Genomic DNA, 21430 nt, shown 5'->3' on the forward strand with positions numbered 1-21430 from the left:
ATTGAGTCTTTTGTCTCCTTTCACCAGTGCAAAATGACAGGCTGGTTTGAGTCCAATGCTTGTGAAACCTCAGGTTTCAGTGTAGTAATGCAAGCTCAGCTTCGGCTCTCAGTGGCTGGGAGAAAAGGGAACAGCCTGGGAAATTAGCAAGCGGATGTAGCTTAGGTTTTTTAAACATGAAGATACAGGGCAAAGGATACCCAATTTGCATTTAAATGAAAAAATACCCTCCCTCTACGCGGCTGACCTGGGTGTGGTCCCATTGTGAGTTACGCAGTTGCTGCTTCTTTCCTTTACGAGTTTTGTTGTGCTGGGAGCTGTTCATTTGTTTGTTATTCTTGTTGGAAGTTGCAAAAGCCATTCGGGGATAATTCCATTATTCTATTAAGCAAGACAACAGCAGGAGAAATGGATTACCTAATGGACTAGAAATAGCTCTGTTCTATTTGTCCTTTAAAATCAAGCAAAAATTTTCAATGAACATGTCATCCATAGGATCTATTATGAACTTTAATTTAGAAAACCACATCTACTTAGTACCCTAGGGTGCTGTTTTTCAGTATACCACGTGATTTCGTTTTAGAATTTGAATCTCTTTCATAGCTATAGTGACCATCAGCGGTAATTAATATAGCTTCTCAAAAGCACCTTTAACCTTTTGGAAAGAGATCTGACAAGCATACTCTTACAAAATGAAATTTAATAAGACAAGAGTGTTCATCTGGCTTTGCCACTTCCTTAAACACCCGTAGGAAAGTGTAGAAAGAGTCCCCAAAATGGACCCTTTCATGTTGTATATGAGGAAATGGACAGACAGTGTCAACTTACAGGAAGGTTACAGGTTGCTAGGACTAGTGCAGTCTCCTAGACAAGAGTAACCACCACCCCTTGCCTTAACAGACTGTGGCTTTTTTCTAGACAATTCTCTGAGATTCAGGCTTTCAAGAGAGGCTGGCGTAGGCATTTTTAGACAGGTGGATTCTTCCAGATCTCACAAATCATATCACACAGGTAATTCCTGCTTTTCACCTGAAAGTTAACCACAAAGCCTCTGGTTTCTACCACCTTTCAGTATTAAAAGGAAAACTTTAAGAAATCCACAGTGGTCCTAAATCCTATCTCATAAGAATTCCCTCAATAACCCTTAAGGTATTTCTAATTATCTGACTAGTGTCAGTCTGAACAAAGAGTCGTACAGAATCCCAGCCTCTCATCCCCTATCCTGACCTGCAGGACTTTCCTAAGTTGGTCACGGAAACCGACCTGAGTATCTCTGAGGCATTAGACTTTCTTTGTAAATAGATAGTTCCAGGTCCTTAGCCTACTTAAAGTTTGTAAACACTGCAAGGAAAAATAAAGAGAAACCAGCTACCTGTTTTTTTGTTTCTTCAGGAAGCTACGTTATTTCTAAAGAATTTTGTGGAAGGGCCAGCAAATTCTTAGCAAATTGAGAAAGTTGAATTTGAACACTCTTAGAGATCATGAGAATTCTGTTTCATGGTGCACTGTGCCCACCTTATGGGGTGACCCTACTCTCCCACCCACCACGCTTCCTCCCACCTCTCCCCATTCTTTTTCAATGAAAGTCGGAAGTAATTTACAAATCTTCAGTTGTTATTTTCCCAACGAGAGCAAAGCATGCACATTTCGGCTGCTGATCTCAAATTCAGATGCATTTTTAAAGGCATACTGTTCAGGGCCCAATTGTGACCCAGTCATCACAGTACCTAAGACAGAGGGACAGTGCTTTTTTGGGTGGTTTTCCCGTAGGATCTAAGAGGAGAGTCAGGGGTAGGGAGACCAACACGCCCTAGTCTTTCCAAAACTTTCCCGGTTTTAAAATGGAAAATGTTAGGTAGCAGGAAACCTGAGTCCCAGCAAATCGGGAAGGTTTGGCCCCCTAAAGGGACTAAAAATTAATCTGTGACATTTTCCACCGGAAAGTTAACTAGAGAAGGACACGGTGAAAATGAACATGAGTCTGAATGTGAATCTCAAGACCACTAGGGGGCGCCAACAGCCTCTTGAAGTTGTTCCATGGCTTGACGCAAAAGGGCCTTTCGAGAAGGCGGGTTTTAAAGCCACAGTCAGGAACCAAGATTAAAAAGGGCAAAATGTTGTGGGTGAACTCTTCCTCCTCTTGAGGTGATGATCTGTGACGGTGCCCTGTTAGATTTTTGGCCAGATGGATCCTCAAATCAGTCTTAAAAAATTGGGGGGAAAATATAGCCCCTAAGTCCAAGTAGAAAGCGATGTTGGGGGCTCCTCCACCGGAGGCTGGGGCCCCAGAGGTGACTTGGAGGAACCAGCAGGGCTCCCCACAACTAAGGTCAAAAAGGTCGTTGTAGTTCACAAATCCACATGGAGGAGTTGTGGGCTTGGCATGACTGTTGGTGGCTTCGGTACAGAGCTTCTTCAGATGTGACTTGCATACCCTGCTTGGTGCTGAGGCTGTCACGCAAACCCCTGGCAAATGAGATGAGCGGCTACGGAGCGGGTATAGGAAGCTTCTAGGAACAGGCTAAGTGCTCCTCAGGGCTTGTCCTTCTGCAGGACTGATGAGTGGTCGTTCCACTAAACTATCTCAGGGGAAGGCTCAGAAATCCCATATGGATCATCGGCTGTATTAGTCTCCCATTGCTCGTGTAACAAATTCCCACAAACTCGCTGACTTCCAACAACTCACATTTTTTATTTTACAGTTCTATTGGTCAGAAGCTTGACACAGGTCTCCCTGGGCTAAAATTAAGGCGTCCACAGGCCTCCATTCCTTCTGGAGGCTGTAGGGGAGAACCCATGTCCTTGCCTTTCCCAGCTTCTAGAGGCCACCTGCATTCCTTGGCTCGTGGCGCCTTCCTCCATCTTCACAGCCAGCGACGTTCATCTCCCTGACCACCGTTCCCCGGTCAGATCTGCCCTGACTGCTCCTGGGATGGTTCTCACTTTTGTGAGACGCATGTAGTCAGACTGGGCCCGCCTGATAATCCGGGACGTCTCCTCATCTCAAATCCATAACCTTGATCACATTTCCAAAGTCCTCTTTTGCCATATTCTCAGGTTCTTTCCTCATATTCCCAGGATGAGGACCGCACTTCTTTGCGGGGCCATTATTCTGCCTCCTGCACCAGTAACTAGTCTTAAGCTTATTCTTTCCCATTCGGTCATTGTCACCCCAGGCCATGGCCAGAATGAGTTGTGGTCAAGGGGTAGACCTACTTGGAAAGTCAGTGGGTGGTTATTTTCCTGGCTGTTTCTGGGAGTGCCTCACTGGCCCTTCACCAATGCCTTCTCAGACTCTGAAACGACAAGAGCAACTCTGGAAAGCCGTTTGTCTGCAGCAGGACGTGGTCTTGCTTCGTGGCCCATGCTCTCTGGGGCCTTTTATGAAAGCTGTTCAGGCATTCAGCCTTTCCTGCCTTAAACAAAATTCCAGACCCCCACTCTCTGGCCACACGACGTGGAATGTGCTGGATGAGCTGCGATGGACTGGATTAGAGCAGATTCCACAGGATCTTTCCAGGAGCACCTCGGCCCAGCCTGCCCTGCTGGAAGAAGAGGTGGGACTCTCTGCATGGCTTTGCAGGAACCCCCAGTTTCTGCAGGCGGATGCCAGCCCTGCATGGGGGTGTAGGGGGGCTCTAATGTTAATCAGGCGGAAGGACTGTTTGCATCCAGATGTGAGGATGGGGGATGCAATGCCAAACTCATTGTCACCTTGAGTTCTAGCAAAAGTTTCTTGGAGAGGGAACAGAATAGGTAGCACATGGCCAGAGGGCTCCCCCCGCCCCAGCCCACTTGGTCACCAAAATTGCCCCCAGGACTGTCAAATGTCCCAACAGCTGTTTGTCCTTGGCACTTTCCACTTGCTTCTGATACATCTTCTCTTATTATTATGGATTCCTGTAAGTTGCTTCCACACCTTACTGCAAAGGGGCACTCACATGGCGCCCCGTACTCTGAGGAGGGGCTGCTAGAACCCAAGCCCCTCCCTTTGCACATAGGCCAGTGTCCAGAGTGGGATGAAGAGGATGGACTCCAGCCGACTCCTCAGTGCAAATCCTGCTGTGTGACCTTGGGCAAGTTACTCTGCCTCTCTGTGTCTTAGTTCTCTCACCTGTAAGTGGGGATAGGAATAGTACCTGCGTCTAACAGGGTTGCTGTCAGGATTACTTGAGTGAATATAAGGAAAGTGTTTAGAACAGTCAGTAGTAAAGAGTAAAAGCTAGGTGTTAGTTGCTATCATCATCATCATCGTTTCACAATGCAGCCAGTTTGTTCATACTGACATTTGTAAAAGACGGAACTGGAATCTGTGATCTTCCTTAGGCCTCGGGTGAATTATTTTGAGAAGATGCATCTAATTCTGTGTCCTTTCTTTGGAATGAGATGGGGGAGCTAAATTCCAAGGTGATTGATGCCAATCCTTGCACCGCGGAATCCCGCAGATGGGGCCGACGCTCCATGCGCCAGGCTTCTCGGCAGCTGCCGCTGACCTAGGGGACACCTGGAAGCTTGTCCTATTCAACTGGGACAGATGCTTGCTCTTCTCTTTAGTCCAAGGGGCAATATGGAGGATCAGAGAGAGACGGTGGCATTTGTCGAGAGCGATTTAGGGATTTAAGAGTGAGGCAGTCCTGGTTTCTGGCCGATTTGTGTCGTGACCTTTAGAGAGCCTGTCGCACCTAGAGATGGGCCTTTCTGGGGTTGCTTTGCCACCAGAACTGGACCGCTGGTTTGAACTGCTGCTCTTTCCCAAGGGTGGCCTGACCACCAGGAGTGGAAAGGCTGTTCCCGTGTGAGCTGGCTCTGGGTAACTTGGGGAGCTTGCCAGGCTTGTCTTAAATTCCCACCCGCTGCCCCTATTGGCCTCACCCCTGTCCATCTGCTCTGCTCCCAGGGAGCCCATCGCTCCATCCCCTCGGCGGTCAGGGCGCCCGCTCCCTACCCTGACCAGTGCTTTATATTACTCTGTGCTGATGCTCTGGGCAGTGCGGAGCGAAGCCCTGTTCCTGGGTCACCTAGGAGGATGTTAATAATGTCTCCCCCCCAAAAAATGAGGCTGTCACCTGGACAGACGATAGAGTGACCAACGGTCCCAGCTTGCCTGGAACTTAGCAAGGGGGATGTGAGATTTCTATTTTTAAAATCAGGACAGTCCTGTGCAAACCAGGTGACCCAGCGATTGTCATTTTGGGGGAATGGAGAAAGGAGCCCCGTGACGGGCAGGCTGGGGGGATGTTTGGGGACAGATGAGGCTGGACCTGCCGCTGTTCCCCTCAGGGAGGAGGCATGGTTCCTTCAACTTTAAAGGAACTCCATGTGATAAGGAGTCTCCTGGGATGTTTGAGGACAGTGGCTACTTGCTCACAACGTGAGTTTTTATGGCGTACCTTCCGTGGGCCTGGGCCCATGCCATGGACGCCGTGGGGAGAGTGGGAAGAGAATGAACATGTCGCAGGCACTTTGAGGGGACAATTTATCACCTCTTCTGTACAGAAGGCTGACATGGTCCACCCTGAAGGAATGGAACCAACGGGAAATAATTAGTCAACAATCTGGTGCTAAACCAGGCAGAGCCGATTATATTGTAAGCAGAATTCAGAAACGGGAGAAGGAAATGCTGACCAGACAGTCACAGAAAGGGACATAGAGTGGAGAACTGACCCACAGACCGGAAGCAGGAGGGAGGTGGCAGTGGCCTGGATAAGAGGGATCTCAGGAGCTTGACGTAGGGCAGTGAAGGGCACAGCTGTTGGCCTGAGAGACGATGGCGTTTGAGGAGAGTGACCGGCAGGACTGGCATAGATTGGAAAGTGGAAAGGAAAGGAAAGACGGAGGGAAGAATAGAAGGAAGGAGATAAGGAAGGGAGGAAAGAAGGAAAGAAGGAGGGGTGGAGGGCAAGAAGGAAGGAAGGAATGAGGGAAAGAAGGAAGGAGGGAGGGAAAGAAGGACAGATGAGAGAAGGTGGGAGCAAGAGGGAGGAGGTAGGGCTAAGCAGGGAGGGAGGGTAGACAGACTGTTGAATGTTTCCGTGTGTCAGGCATTGTTCTGTGTGTTTTCCACTAACATCTCGTTAATTCCCCCCAGGTCGGAGGAGTAGGGACTATTGTCTTACGTTGTAAATGTGGCAAGAGGGTGCTAGCCGGTTAGGTACTTGCCCGTGGTCCCACTGCTCGGGAGCAGTGTAACTCGAATTTGCACTTGAAGAACGTTCCAGCAGAGTGATCTAAGGCAAACGGCATTTTATCAGGGTTAGCCTTGTCCAGATTACAGGAAAGATCAGAAGAACTAGGATTCCTAGGCAGAGAGGCCCAGCGGGAGGCTGCCACAGGAATGTGGGTGTGAGGCTCGAGATCTAGGCCCGAGAGATTTCAGGGGAGGAAAGCCGTGCCGGGGGACAGTCTGATGTTCAGGTAAAGGTGGGAAACAGTCTGGTTTCCATCTTGAGAACGTTTAATTGGATCCAGTTGGGGAGAACAAGAGAGATCTTTATTCATCTGACCCTGTGTGTGTCCTTGGACAGCTTACTTGGCCTCTCTGAGCCTCAGTTTACTCATCTGTAAAACGGGAGTGATAACAGGAGTGTGAGAGGCTCGAGGCCCATAAAGTCCGCGAATGGTTCGAAACCGTCGTTGAACTCAGAGGAGGCATTCAGTGAGGGCTCGCTATTAGCAGTTTTGAAAAATCACCTTAGAAATTGCCGATTTTGGAGACCATTCCTTCAAAAACATTCTTCCAAACAAGGAAGGGACGGGCTAGTCTGTTTCTCTCCCGACTTCTTGTAATCACCTTTCTTCATGTGGATCTGCAGTCCTGGCATGTTGTACTTCAAATCCTGATGGGGGTGGTTGCCACCTTCTCCCCTTCTGTGGAATTCACTCTCCCCGACGTGACGGTGGAAGAAGGCAGCCAGCTCTGCTCAGCTTCCCTTTGCGCCAACTCCAAAAGCCAGAAAGAGATCAGCCTCTCCCCTCGTACAAGCAGAGTGCTTGGCTGTCATTTCTTAAACAGAAAGCACTTCCCCTGGGCTCGTCAGCCCTGCCCGTCCGTCAGTCAAGATGCGCCAACTCTCCTGGCTCCTCCGGACCTTTCCCCGAGAGGTTGGTGTAACTCCCACACACCAAAGCCAGGCCAGGGCCCTGCTATTTCGCCTCCCAGCTGAAGATCCGTTTGCTTTTGCAATTAAGAAAATGACTTCGGTTCTTAATTTTCACTTGGAATAGATATAGGAGACGTTACTTTTTGAGAAAAAAAAAATCAGTGGATCTTTAAGGGCTATACGGTTTGGCATGAAAATCACACTAATTGAGGCTTGTTAAAAAGTACTCTAAATGCCATAATTGTCTGTTCGGGTGCGCTCAGGTTGGAAGAGTAACGATGATGATAATGATAATGACAATAATAGCTGCCTTTATTGGGAGCCCAGGAGACTCAGGTGTGTCACCCCAAGATCCTGCAAGGCCTAGGTATGTTTAGCTCAGTTTTTCAAATGGGGGAACGGAGGCTCAGTTTCTTGGGCAAGAATTGCCCAAGGCCACACAATTAGCAAGTAGTGGGCCCCCAGTTCACATCCTCTCTTCCTGGCTCCCAGGCCTGCACCGGTGCCCATGTCTCCTCAGGGACACCTGGTGCTACCCCAAAATGGAAATTTCAACTTATTGGGCAAATGGAAAGTATTGTACATTTTTTAACTTGTAGAATTATTCAAAATCAGGAAGTCCCAGATCTATTTAAATATTGCATTTTAAGTCAAACCATTAGACCAAGAAGCTTGGGGAAGACTTTCCTGCCCATAACTCAGGCCTTCCCTGTCTCGCTCTCCCTTTCTCTGTCTCTCTAGTCCACCTTCCGTTCTCTTCCGTGTGTCACTCTCCATGGAGGATGTCTTAGTAGTGAGAATTTGGGAACTTCTGAGAGAGAAAAGCTCGTGGACTTTGGCCCAGAGAAGAAAGAGCCATGAGGCGCTTTCTGAAGTGGACCAAGTGCATTGGAGCAATTGGACTCAGGCCCCCAGGCATTTTTCACGTGTTTATTTTGTGCCAGGAACTCTGCCAGGGCCTGTGGGAGCTGCCCCGATGAATGGAGATGGTCCCTGACTCCAGACACCCACTGTTTCAGAGTTGGAGAGGTCCCAGCTCGCTCGCCTGCTTCCACACGGGAGCAGGAAGAAGCCCAGTAGGAGTGTCCCCCACCCTTCCCTGGTTTGAGACAATTTCCACGGCCCCATCTGCTCCAAATGGCCGGCCCTGATGCAGAGACACGGTGGGTGCAGGCTGGGCAGCCTGGTGAGCAGTGACTGCTCCCACATTGCTCTGTCAGGACCAGCTGTTCCACATGCCACGTGCTGATGGCTGATAACCCGCAGGTCCTCACATACCACGAGAGGTGTTCATCAAACCTCAGAGTCAACTGTACATGAAATAAAATTGCCTGTGCCAAGGGAAGGGGGCCCTGGCCCCTGTGGACACGTCCAGGGAGAACAGCAGGACGAGGAGGACTGACTGTTCAGGTCGAAGGCCAGGATCTTTGTGCTTGGCCATGCGGTGTATGTCTGGTTGCCAGGTCCCAAAGCATGTGAGGCCATCATGCTTTCGGCAAAGGACGCGGGAAGAATTCAGGGAAATCTGTAGGCGGGACTTGGAGGGAGGCGTTGCCTCCCATCTGGTTGGCTCTAACTGTTCCTCTCTGGCCGTGTTGTGTCCAGCCTTCTGCTGGGCCAGCTGCCAACAGAAGAGAGTCCTGGCTGGTCCTTTTGACCACATTGTTCTTCTTGGAGGAGAACTAATTCTGGTGGCCACCCATGGCCTCCCACATCAAACTCTGCCTTCCGACTCTTGCCTTCTCTGGTCAGCTACTGCTTTTATGCAACCTAAAGTCCCTCCCGAACATTGGAAATGGAACGGCCGGTCATTACTCCCTGATTTTCTCCATTTCCCTGTAATGGAGCCAACCAAATTAGCTATATGCCTCCAGATGCCTCCTGGTTTTCTCCAGGGACTGGAATAGCTCCCCACACACAGGATACACATCTGGCCTCCTTGGTTGAAAGCCAGTTATCAGAAAAGGGACAATTAGAATATTACTGATCTATTTCCTCTTCTTTTATCTTCTCGCCACCCCCAAAATTGTTTTTGATTACATTTGGGTAGAGTAGGGAAAAGCGCTTACTTTACAGAATGTGTTTACCATTTAGGCCCATATAGAACTTTCTAGAAGGTGGAGCCAAGAAGGTGGAAAATCAAGGTGGTGGGTGTGCGACGTGCTCTGGCAGGAAGGAGAGGGTGGGGTGCTCAGGAGCCACCAAGCATATCTTGAGGGGGTTATCACCCCGTTGTCAGGTCTGGACTATGATGCCAGGGGCCCATTGGATCCTTCAGAGGCAGTGGTGGGACTGGAATCATTTTCGTGGAAGGTGGGGCGTGGGTGGTGCCCCTTACATGTAGCTCCAGCCCAGCATTGGAGAGGTCATTTGCCTGAAGCAAGAAGAACTGAAAGGGAAATTAAAAAAAACACAAAACAACTTTCCCCACCAAGTCTGAATGGAGGTAAAGATGCTTAGTAAGTGGGAGAGCTCTAATTTGAATCAGGCCTGCAGTGAAGAGGGACTGCTGACCTTTGTAGCGATATTTGGCCCCTTACCCCTCGGAGGGCCTCTGGGAGGAGGAGGTGGGCACAGGCCGGGACTCAGCAGAATTACTGGTGTTCTCAAATGCCACAGCTGGTCTCGGCTGCAAACAGAATTTCTCAGAACCTGTCAGAGGCATTAATGTTTTTCTTTTGAGAATTACCATCATAGGCACTCGAAAAAGTTACATTTGAAAGGCAGACGTACAATGCTGGGTTATCCCAGTGCCTGGGTCTTCACTGGAAACAAAAGACACTCTGATCTCTCAAACGGCTTAATTTGATTTTATCAGAAATGTATACATACAGAAATTTCCCCCGTAGGCTGAGAGCCCTGCTGAGAAATTTTAGCCCAGAGTGTAATTAGCTGGAGAGAACTAGCAGCATTGGAAAATAGAGCTTCTTATGATAAAACGTCCCAATTACGGCGATGGTGTCACTTATTTGCTCCTAATATATATGTATTTATCCATCATCTTTTCTGGTTGATGAACGCGACCAAGACCTGCTCTCCTGGTGTTGCTCAACAGTGGGCTATGGAGATGGCATATCTTTGCCTTATTTTTGCTGGCACATCCTAGCACTGAAGCACATTAAAGTAATGAGATTAGGCAGCATGGCGTCCTCGTCACTCCCACCATGTTCCCGTAACCCCCTCACTTACAACAGACAAGGAGAGAAAAAAATTTTTTAGAGCAATTTAAGATGAGGCAACACTGGATATGTAAATCCTGTTTCCTTGGCAGTGGAGCAGCTACTTAATTCTCCTAAAATGCCTAACAGTCCACCAGCCGTGCTGGGCTGGAACAACTCCATTTTAAGGCCACAAGGCGGAAAATGTACAATCGCAGCTTTTACTACTATCTCTGGGTGCCGTGGCCACGCAGACCATTGTCCCACCCTCCGGCCACATGTTTTGTCCCAGTTGCAGTTCCGGGAAGGAGCCTGTTAAAAAGTTCCCATTTTGCCCGAGTTGGATGGCAAAGGCAGTTGTCATTTTTTAGAAAGCGTATCGCTCCTACCCACTTTATTTCTCCCAAAGAGTAGCTGGCAGGATGCAGGAAATGGTGAGAACAATTTCAAGGAAAAACTTTGAACTTGAATTTGAGTCTGCTAAAGACACAGAGCAAGACAGAGAGAGACCTGGGCAACAGAATTATTCCCCAGAAGTGGCAGCAGCGAGCAGCTGGCTGCAGAGGCCGGTCGGCCCGCAGACACTGGGCCCTTTGTGCTGGGGATCTTCACCGAGACACCCAGCGACCGAAGCGAAGGACGCCTGGGCTCAGCGGGGATTTGTGGCATTCGGAATGAGTTCTAACAGGATTCCCAAGGTTAGGGAGACAAGGGAGAAAGAGAAAGAAAACAATTGCCCCACTCTGCAGAACTTATCTCAGACTTTACTGTGCTTAGTGTAACTGCCATAAAAATAAGAGGTTTAAAAGCTGCGGAACAAGTCAGGACTGGCCGAAATATGTGGCTTTGTGTCCCTGTGCTTTCATCTCCCCCCTCCCCTTTCCTTGGCTTGACTCTGCCCAAACCTGCAGGAGTTAAGAAAGCACCGTGATTTCACAGGGATCCCAAGCAGCAAGCCGCTGGGAGTTTTCTAGAACTCAGCTCTGCACTTCTTGCTCCAGAATAGAGAGAGGAGGAGATGGGTAGCCTTCAAAATGGCCCTGAGGCGAAGGGACCCTGAGGTGGGGAATGGCCTCAGGTGGCTGAGGGGGCGCTATTGCAGGGCCCTTTGGGTGCGTGGGTCCTAATTGTCCACTTCCCCACCCGTCAAGCTCCCAGCGACTTCACAGACTGCAGCTGAGGGAATTCTCAGCCCCTCCCCTCTACCAGGTGGATGCTGGGGCAGGAAGGGAGAGAAGAGGAGCTGGAAGAGTGTGAAGCAAGCGCCCAGAGCTTAGAGGACTTGGAACTCAGTTATCTGAGTGCATTGGCGGCTGTGTGAGCATATTAAGTCCACCATCATCTTCATGGGTCCTTGACCAACAGTATCATATCCCCTTGGAGGAGCTTGTTAGAAATTCAGATTCCTGGGCCCCATGCCAGACCCACTGGATCTGACTCTCAGTATTTTTTTTTCTGAATTAATAGTTTTACTTTCTTTTCTTCCGTATTAAAGTAAAACATGCAATAAAGTACCCAAATCTTAAGACTCTGTCAGTGAATATACCTATGCGGCCACCACCCAGATCAAGATATAGAACATTTCTACCTCCCTCCCATCTTTCCCGGAAAATAGGCAGCTTCCAGGGGCAACTGCTATTCTGACGCCCGTCACACAGGGAAGTTTGCCTTCACTTGAACTTCTCCCCCATTGAGTTATACAGGGTCCCTCTGAGTCTGGTTTCTTTCTCTCAAGATAGTGAATGTGAGATTCATCCACATCGCTGCTTGTAGGAATAGCTAATTCTTTTCCATTGTGGTGTGGCATCCTATCGCATGAATGTACTACAATTTGCTTGTTCATTCTACTCTTGATGGTATCTGGGTTGTTTCCGGGTTTTGGCCATTATACTGAAGCTAAGAACATTTGTATGTGTGTCTCTTACGCCCATAAACGCTCACTGCTGTTGGGAGTGGAACTGCTGTGTCACAGGGCAAATGTAGATCCAGCTTTGGTAGATAGCTGCCTAACAGCTTTCCAAAGTAGTTCTGCCAATTTGCACTCTGACCAGCTGTGAATGGGAATTCAGCCGCTCTGCATTCTTGTCCACACTTGACATTGTCAGATCTTTTCATTTTAGCCATTCCGGCAGGTGTGTAGTGGTATCTGTTTGTGATTTAATTTGCATTGCCCTGCTGGCTAATGATGTTAAGAACTTTTTCATGTGCTTATTGACCACTTGGATTTTGCCTTTTGTGAAGAGGCTGGTCAAGTCTTTTTAAAATTGGGTTGTGTGTCTCTTAGCCTCTTAATCCGTGGGGACATCCTGTTATTAATAGCCTCTCCAAGTGACTTAAGAACACTACTATCAGAGAACTGACTCTCTGAAGTACTCCTTAAGTTGTCCAGTTTTCTTGAGGCATCTTTTTTCCTTTCTTCAATTCCCAAACCGGCAGCTCACTTTCTGCCTTGTGTCCTTCTGTTATTTAAGTCATAGACATGGTGCTTTCCTCTAAACTTTCTTTTGATGACATTGGCAGAAATGGACGTCACGGGTTAAGTGTGACTGCGTTTTGGTCATTGAAGTCCGGCTGAGTGTGGTGCCTGGAGTCTGGGATGCGAGGAGTGTGTCCAAGCCGCCTCTCCGCCTTTCCAGCAGCGTTTTGTTCACACTACAACCGTGTCAGCCATGTGGGGAGTGGAGAAAGGTGGGAAGAGAAAGAAGAGTTTCGGAACTTTCTAGGAGTTTCGAAGCCCCACATGTCACTTCTCTTCCCCAACATCTGCCTTTCCCCTCTGCCGGGAGCCCATGAGAAGGGGGATGTGTGTTCAGTATGTTTCCATGCCCATGTTTGAGCTACGTGTGTATGTGACCTGCTTTGGGTCATCAGAGAGGAACCGTTTCATATCCTTCCACCCTCGATGCCAACTGTGCAATAATCTGCCCTCTAAGTACAAATGTCCCCCATCGCTCTGCCAAGCCGAATCAGAGGAGGGGACGCAGAAGTTTTATAATGTCCAGGGATCATTCTGTAGACGAGCAGAGCAGAGACTATGCGGGGTGGTGTCCCGGTGGGAGAGTCTGCCAGTCTCTTTTTAAATGTGATCCTCCTGGAAAGAGAGATGTGTTGCTTCTGGAGAGGATCAAGAGATGGAGGGAGGGAACGAACATGTGTTTCTTCTTTGCCTTGAGTAGCAAAGGGCGTTCCCTCTTGCTGCTCTGCTCTTTCCCTCTGTAAACTGCTACTCGGAGGCCCAAGGTGGCAGGAAGTGGTGAGGTGGTGGGAAGGTAGAAAGAAAATGCTCAGTGCAGCGTAAGTGTGTGTCCCCTCCCCTCTCCTCCTTCCTCCCCCTGGCAGAGAAGCTGAGTGAAATGGCCCCAGAAAGATATTTACAGTATCGTGACTATTCACAGAAATTCATAATGATTTTGTGTGCATGTGTTGCAGAATACAACTGTGAGACTGGCTCTGAGAAAGATTTCTTTTTCAATTTGTAGGCTGGTTGCGATGGTGAGAGTATTGGAAATTGCCCATTTTCTCAGCGTCTCTTTATGATACTCTGGCTGAAGGGCGTTATATTTAATGTGACAACAGTGGATCTGAAAAGGTAAGACAAGGTTTCTGCATTATTGAAATAACCGTGCCCTATTCTCTAGACACACACACGCATACACACTACTATACTAGGACCCACTAGACCATGTCATGGCATGTCCATCCACAGGCAGGACCCTGAACTGAAGCTTGAGTGTTGGGCGAACAGTAATTACAGGATTGGATCAGACGTGATCAGGGAGGTGTAAAGTGGGGGTGTCATCAGGAACCTGATCTCCCAGTTACTGGTCAGCTGTGAACCTCTGGAAAGCCCGTCTGAACAGTACTCCTGGTTGATAGCACTGGGGAGAGTTAACTTTTCACCTCCATATCCAGAAAAAGGGCCCCACTTTCATCACCAGTAGGACATTTTGCAAACCCACAACCTGCTTTGAAATCCTCAAGGGTTGTTTCTCTCAAGTTGGGGCGGGCACGGCTAAGCCTTGGAAATGAACCCAAACTCTGTGGCTGCCTGTAAACACCGCCGTTCCCTCCCACCCAGGAAACCCGCGGACCTGCAGAACCTGGCGCCCGGAACAAACCCTCCTTTTATGACTTTTGATGGTGAAGTCAAGACAGATGTGAATAAGATCGAGGAGTTCTTAGAGGAGAAATTAGCTCCCCCGAGGTAGGCCTCATCAAAACAGCCTTCACAGCTCGATCGTCACTTTCCCCCTTCACAGACCATGCTAAAGCTCTGGGCTTTGTGTGTTTGGTTTTCTGCGGCCGTGGTGCTTACTTCCTAACTATACCGTGGTGTGCTGCAGAAAACACAGAGCGAGGTTGGAACCCTTGAGTTAAGGTGGCTGGATTTCTTTGCTCTGCACCTGCAGGCTGGTGATTAGGGTTTGACAGCAGGAAGTGAGGAGGAGGAGGTTGGTCAGTGTTGTGTGGGTGGGTCATTTCCTAGGTACATACACTGCTGGAAGGTAGGCGTGTGTGTTAGCAGACAACGTCACGGGTGCTAGACCTGGAAAAGAACCTTCTGGTCCCTCACCTTCATTTTAGTAGGGAGGCAATGAAGCCCAGCGAGGCCAGGTGGGGCCCTGTGTCCCAGGATGAGTACAGTCAGTTTCATGCTTTCCCTAGAATGTGCTGCTTCCAACCTTGAAGATAAAAAGATTAGGAAGATATTCAAGGGGAAGGTTTCATTTTTATATCCACTCTGAGGAAGACACTCCCCCCTCCCCGTTGTATTATCCTAACTCAAACGCTGCTTGTGTGTGATCCTTCCATTTTGAATTTTTCAAGGTACCCTAAGCTGGGAACTCAACACCCTGATTCTAACTCCGCAGGAAATGACGTGTTTGCCAAATTCTCAGCATTTATTAAGAACACCAAGAAGGATGCACATGAGAGTGAGTAGCTCCCATCTTCCTGTTCTCAGTTTGCAACGTGGACCTCCATGCAGCCTCTGATGGGGCTTCTTCTGAGATCCTGGGAATTCTGACTCATTTCACAGCGGGGAGGGACCTGTGTCTAGAAATAAGAAAAAGTCCTTCCAACTTTGAGTCTGCACATGGGGTTCAAGAGATTGAGCACTTCTAGAGGTTGAGAGCCCAGAAGATGACATTTTTTAGGGGAAAGTAATCATCACCAGGAGTTCTCAGCTGGGGACCCAGCTGTTCAAATGAACCTTCTGCCATGCCTACTTCATTATGGGATTTCCAGGAAGATGGCTGAAGAAATGAATGTGTTCTAGAAGTAGCAGTGTTGTGTAGACACCAAGATTCTTTTCAAGGGAGGAATGAGTGATTTATTCAGATCTTGTAAGTCCACCTCCTTCTTTCCCAACTCCCCACTGCCCACCGGCCATGTCTTGGGAAGGAAAGGGGACAGTCTCCTTCCTTCACATCTAGAGAAAAGTGACGCTAACTCACATGGCTTATCTTAGTCCTTTTTTGCCTTTCTGTTTAGTTTATGAAAAGAACCTGTTAAAGGCCCTGAAGAAGCTGGATAATTACTTAAATAGCCCTCTGCCTGATGAAATAGATGCCGACAGCACTGAGGAAGTTGCTGTTTCTGGAAGGAAATTCCTGGACGGAGATGAGCTCACGCTCGCCGACTGTAACCTCTTACCCAAGCTCCATATTATTAAGGTTGGTCGTTCCTCCTACCGCGGTGCTGAATACATGAATGGGGCTTTGTTTTATTTTGTTTGACTTGTGTTTTGGCCAGACATCAAAACTATCTAAAATGTGGACTCTTGAATTAAAAAGTCTAGCTTATTTCTGTGTGAGGCAGCCAAACCCCAAGTTTCAGATATATAGATATTCTTAGGTATTCTTCACATATTCTCCAGAAGCATCTGCAAACTTGGCTTCCCTTCCTCCATCCTCTCTCCTTCTCTTTTCAAGTCTTACCCCCACAGACTAAGGAAAAGTTGTGTGAAAGCAGCTTGAGGGAAGGCTTAGAGGTGATGCGTGGAGTCTGTGAGTATTAAAGTGTGAATTCAGTCAATTGTTGGTGATGGTTGGCGTAAGCTAAACATCCACCTTCTACAGCGAGGGAGTAGCTGACAGCTCCTTGGCTGGGCCTCTGCCAGATTGAGCATCCTGTCTTCTCATATAATAAGAGTCATGGGTCATATACTATTAGGGTTTAAAGGTTCCCTAGACTAGTGATTCTCCAACATTAGCAGGCATAAGAATTGTTAGAGGAGCTTGTTAGAAATGTAAATGCCCTCATCCAGCCCCTGACCTACGAAATCAGAACTTCCGGGGATGATCCTGAGATTCCAAGGCAGATGGCCCCACACTTGCTTGGACTCCTTGGTTACGGCTGTCTCTCAGTAGTGCCCCCTGCCTCTCTGTCACTTACAGGTGTTAACTTTGATTGTCATTATCACTGTTGCTATGTCCTTGGCCCTCAGTAGCCCCAGATGCCCCAGGAAGAAGCCCAAGACTTGTTCTGAGCCATCTTGATTATGAAATCCCACCAGGTCTAGAGCTAGGTCCTTGGTATAAGGATAGGGCAGTTGGGAGAGAAGACACAGAGGAATACAAGTCAAGGGCCCTGTGTTCTAATAACGCATTGAATTGGCATTAGAAATTTACCAATTAGGGTCACACAGTCTGTGGCCCTGAAGCTCCTATGGGCTCCCAGCCACCACTGGTTACCCACGTCATTCCCTTGTCTTTCTCTTCCTGCATTTCTTCTTCCTTCCTTATGCCCCTCCCAATCCTTGCCCCATTTCTCCCCTTTCTTCTCTTTTCCCTGTTGTACTCAAGGAGTACCAATTGAAATCCAAGCCTTAAATATGTTGCTGATCCCACACATGAACGTTCTTTTCCATAACTTTGCCAGTGCCCCGACATCTAACGTTTAATGAAAGCCTCTCAGCCCCTCAAACCTGCTACATTGGTGATTGTCCAAATTGGAAGTTTGGGAGCTATTTTCCAACAAATACTTATGTAGTTGTGTTCTGGTTTAATCCCTTTAGTGAATGTGTTCTAATCATTTCTATGACTAGTGTAGCATCACAGAGGTACACGGATGTTGGGGAAGAGCAAGAGAAATACCCCAGCCAAACAACATCAATTGCAACTTGTTAAGGCTCTATAAAAAAGGACTATTTTAAGTTTTCAGTAGAAAGGGTAAACTTCAGAGTAAAGTAAAGCAGTACATGGCTCCAATGTAAGACCTAACAGCAAAATCTTCAAAGCCATTTAGCACTCAAAATATCAAACAGCTTAATAATCTTCCAGGATGGAGCACTTCTGAAAGGAAATGAGAATCAGTCTAAAGGAATTTATGGTAAAAGATGAGAGAGTAAAGGAATTCATAATTTATTTCCCTTCCTGAAACCCAGCAAAAACAATTTGAAAAAATAGAGCATTAGCTTCATCTTTCGTAAAACCAGAAAAGGACCGATCACCAACTCAAAGATGAAGAAATTTCCTCCAGTGCAAGTTGTCACAGAGCCAAGGCGTGGTTCTCTATATCTTTAGCAAGGTTTCGATTTTTGTAAAAGTAAATAACACAGTCCTTAAAAACCCAGCCCAGACTTCTCTGTTTGAGGCCTAGGGCATGGAGTGGGCCACAGAGAAGTGAAGAATATCCCTACAGAGATCATTGTCAAGCTGAGATCTCTGGGGAGGCAGAGTTGAAGGAGGAGCCATACAGAGGAGCCATCTTTGTTTTCTGCCATCTGTCCTCTTTCCAAAGGCACAGGGAGGGGAGGTGGAGTGGAGGAGAGAAGGGGGGCAGGATTCTGCTTTGTGACTGCTTTGTGAGCAGAGAAAAGAAACAAGCCGTGAACCAGTTAAGAGAGACTATGAATTACCAGCGTGTCATTTTTAGCCATGGTGACCTCCTGCCTAGTCTTTGAGCCTCAGAGTGGAAGATGCCCTAACCCTAAACCTAACCTTGACCCTGAGCCTGACCCTAACCCTCACCCTGATGTGTCCCTGGGGCAGAGTACAGATCAGCAATTGGGGAGAGGGTATTTGAGGGTAAATATCCAAATTGGTCTACCAGTTGCCCCATCTCGGTCTCTTTGCGCTCCACACTATTTTTAAGGAATAGTAGGACCAATTGACCTGCCTCATTAAAAGATCATTAATAACCAGAAAGAGTCCAAGTGGGACCTCCATGTAGACAAAAGAGACCAAAAATGGGAGGGGAAAAGGGATAAAGAGAAGGAAAAAAGAGGAAAAGGCAGGTGAGAAACACATATCTGATGAAGAATTGCTCCAGTAGATGAAAGAACATTCCAGACAGAGACTTCTCTATGGCTTCAAAGAAAAGAAAGAGAGCGTGGATCTTTTGAGAAGAAGCTCAAAGACAAGACACAAGATGCCAAAAAAAACATAACATCACAAAGAAGATGAAAATCAGGCTGGCAGAGCTCACGAAAAAGACAAAGACAAGATAGTTTCAGAAATAAAAGTTATATTAGAAGTAGCAAGAGATAGAAAAAGACGTCGCAGCAATCGGTCAGGGATTCGGAGGGTGGGTCTGAGAAAATCATCCCAAATCTAATGCAGAAGAAACAAGAGACAAAGGAGATTCGAGAGATCCCAGATGTGCAGAGTCAGGAACAAGAGAACAGGAAAGGAAAAAGAAAGAAAGGAAGCTCCTGGGGAAAATGATTTTGAACCCAAGGATGACTTGACCCTCAGTTTAAACAATGTGCTATGATTAGAAAAATATTGTCCAGAACAACCAGGACACTAAGACATGTTCGAAGAGGTCCCGGACTGGGAGGATGCAAAAGAAGCCTTTGGGCATTCAGACAATGACAACGACAACGATAGCACTGATAGTGAAATAATAAATAGTAAAGCCACCTACAAAGGGAAGAAATTCAGACTGGCCACATAAGTCTCCATGACAGCATTAAAAACCGGAAAACAGTGGTTTAATATTTATAGAGAATTAAGGGAAAGGATGTGTGATGTAAGAATTTTATATCCAGGGTGAATTGTCCTTTTTACCTAGACTTCTGGTCTCAGTAAAATAAGCACTCTTGGGCCATTTTTAAAAATAGTATTGCTATATGATGAAATAATAAAATGAAAATAAAAGTAAGGATCCAGGAACAGAGAAGATGTGTGGTATAAAAGGATTCATGATCAATATAGAGTCTATTTAAATGTAAACCGGAACTAAGACTAAACAACAGTGGGAATTCTAGGTACAGGACAGAATCAAAATACATAGTAAACTTGGATGTGCTTACAACCAACGGGAGGGGCATAAGGGAGAAGAAATGGAAAGAAGTGCAGTTATGCTAATTTCCTCATTTGTCATAATCAGGAATAAATAGAGATCATCTAAAGTTGATAAATCAAGAAATAGAGAATTCCTTTTATTTAAAGTTATGTAAGAAATGACTGGAAGAATTGAAGCGGACCGTGAACTTTCTAAACTACCAGAAAGGGAAACACACACACAAATGCACAAATATACACAAAAAGATGGAAAACGAAGTAAGCATTAAATTAGAAACTATAAAAAACAAGATTACATCTATAAGAAACATACATGTAACAAATTTACTTAGAAATGTTAAAATAAAAAGATGGACAAAATGCACCAGGCAAATGCAAACCAAAGGAAAGCAGAGGGGCCGGCCCCGTGGCCGAGTGGTTAAGTTCGTGCTCTACTGCAGCGGCCCAGGGTTTCACTGGTTCGGATCCTGGGTGCAGACATGGCACCACTCATCAGGCCATGTTGAGGCAGCGTCCCACATGCCACAACTGGAAGGATGTGCAACTAAGATATACAACTATGTACTGGGGGGATTTGGGGAGATAAAGCAGAAAAAAAAAAAAAAGATTGGCAAGAGTTGTTAGCTCAGGTGCCAATCTTTAAAAAAAAAAAAAAGAAAGGAAAGCAGAATTCTTCACGTTAAACATCAGTAGGAGCAGTAGGTTGAATTCAGGCAAAAGGTGGTAAACACTTTAGGGCTTTCTGAACGTTATATGGTCCTGTTTTGTTGCACCAATAGCTGCTAGCCTCCAAAATCTGAGAAATAAGTCCCAGAGATCTTCTAATTTGTGGTAAGTCCCATGTTCACGTCATTCAGACATCCCAAGGCTGCCTTTGTAGCCCTGGGTCCCTGTTAGGGGGTGAATTGTGTCCCTTAAATTCAAATGTTGAAGTCCTAGCCCCTCAGGACCTCAGAATGTGACCTTATTTGGAAATAGAGTCTTTGTGGATGTAATCAGTTAAGATGAGGTCATATTAGAGTGGCGTGGGTCCCCCATCCAGTATGACTGGTGTCCTAATAAAAGGGAAATTTGGGCGCAGAGACACACACACATATTTGGAGATTGGAGTGATGCTGCCACAAGCTAACGAATGACCAGAAGCTAGAAGAGAAGGACCTGGAACAGATCCTTTCCTAGAGCATTCAGAGGGAGTGTGGCCCTGCCAACACCTTGATCTTGGACTTCTGGCCTCCAGGACTGTGAGAGAATCAATTTCTCTTATTCTAAACCACCCAGTCTGTGGTCCTTTGTTAAGGCAGCCCAAGGAAACTGATACAGTCCCCAACGGTATACACCCTCCTTTGTGACTAATTCCCCAACGGCACCCCTCCAGCCAAAGGAAACATCCCACACCATTGTGTTGCCCACGATGCTTATTCTCAGTTGCCCTCTCCTTACATCCGCTATTTCCATGAGGTAAGGATTTGTGTCCATTTTGTTCATGAATCATCCTCTGCACACAGAAGATGCACAATGAAACGATCCTGTCAGTGGCAGGATGGTGGACATCTGTAGGAATAGCATACCCCGATATTTGGGATTTCAGGAGGTAAGGCTGAGCAGGCAGGAGAAAGAGAGGACAGTTCACAGTGGTCCTGGCATAATCTGAATTGAAGATCTGTCACAAATCTTTAGGCACCAAATAACACAGCAGCAGAACACAAAGAGAAAACTGCTGGGGACATTAGAGAAACCCACTGGAGGACAGAGCACGTTCATGTCAGCGCATCACAAGGATCATTGATGATGAACTGGTGGGCAGGATTGTGGGGAGCCACTGTTTCCAGTCCAGAACCTTTACAAGCTTTCCCATACCCAGTATGCCCCATGCAAAGTCAAAATGCAACTCGGGGTAGCCAGTGGGGCTGTAGGGTGACGT

At 47.1% G+C, this 21430-nt stretch overlaps 1 protein-coding gene across 2 annotated transcripts in view; it reads left to right on the plus strand.

Moving 5' to 3' along the window:
- Nucleotides 1–21430, plus strand: part of CLIC6 (chloride intracellular channel 6) — a 40864-nt gene that overhangs the window by 17204 nt on the left and 2230 nt on the right. The window contains exons 1-5 of one of the 2 annotated variants that reach the window (XM_070252390.1): nucleotides 12784–12946; nucleotides 13738–13847; nucleotides 14337–14462; nucleotides 15086–15192; nucleotides 15752–15933. In XM_070252390.1, the coding sequence (XP_070108491.1) occupies nucleotides 13792–13847; nucleotides 14337–14462; nucleotides 15086–15192; nucleotides 15752–15933 (471 nt within the window). In that variant the 5' untranslated portion in view covers nucleotides 12784–12946; nucleotides 13738–13791. Of the gene's footprint in view, nucleotides 1–12783; nucleotides 12947–13737; nucleotides 13848–14336; nucleotides 14463–15085; nucleotides 15193–15751; nucleotides 15934–21430 lie in introns of those variants that run through there. The other variant, XM_001493952.5, reaches the window with a different exon arrangement.

The sequence above is a fragment of the Equus caballus genome, chromosome 26 (genome assembly GCF_041296265.1).
Source record: "Equus caballus isolate H_3958 breed thoroughbred chromosome 26, TB-T2T, whole genome shotgun sequence".
NCBI classification, from domain to species: domain Eukaryota; kingdom Metazoa; phylum Chordata; class Mammalia; order Perissodactyla; family Equidae; genus Equus; species Equus caballus.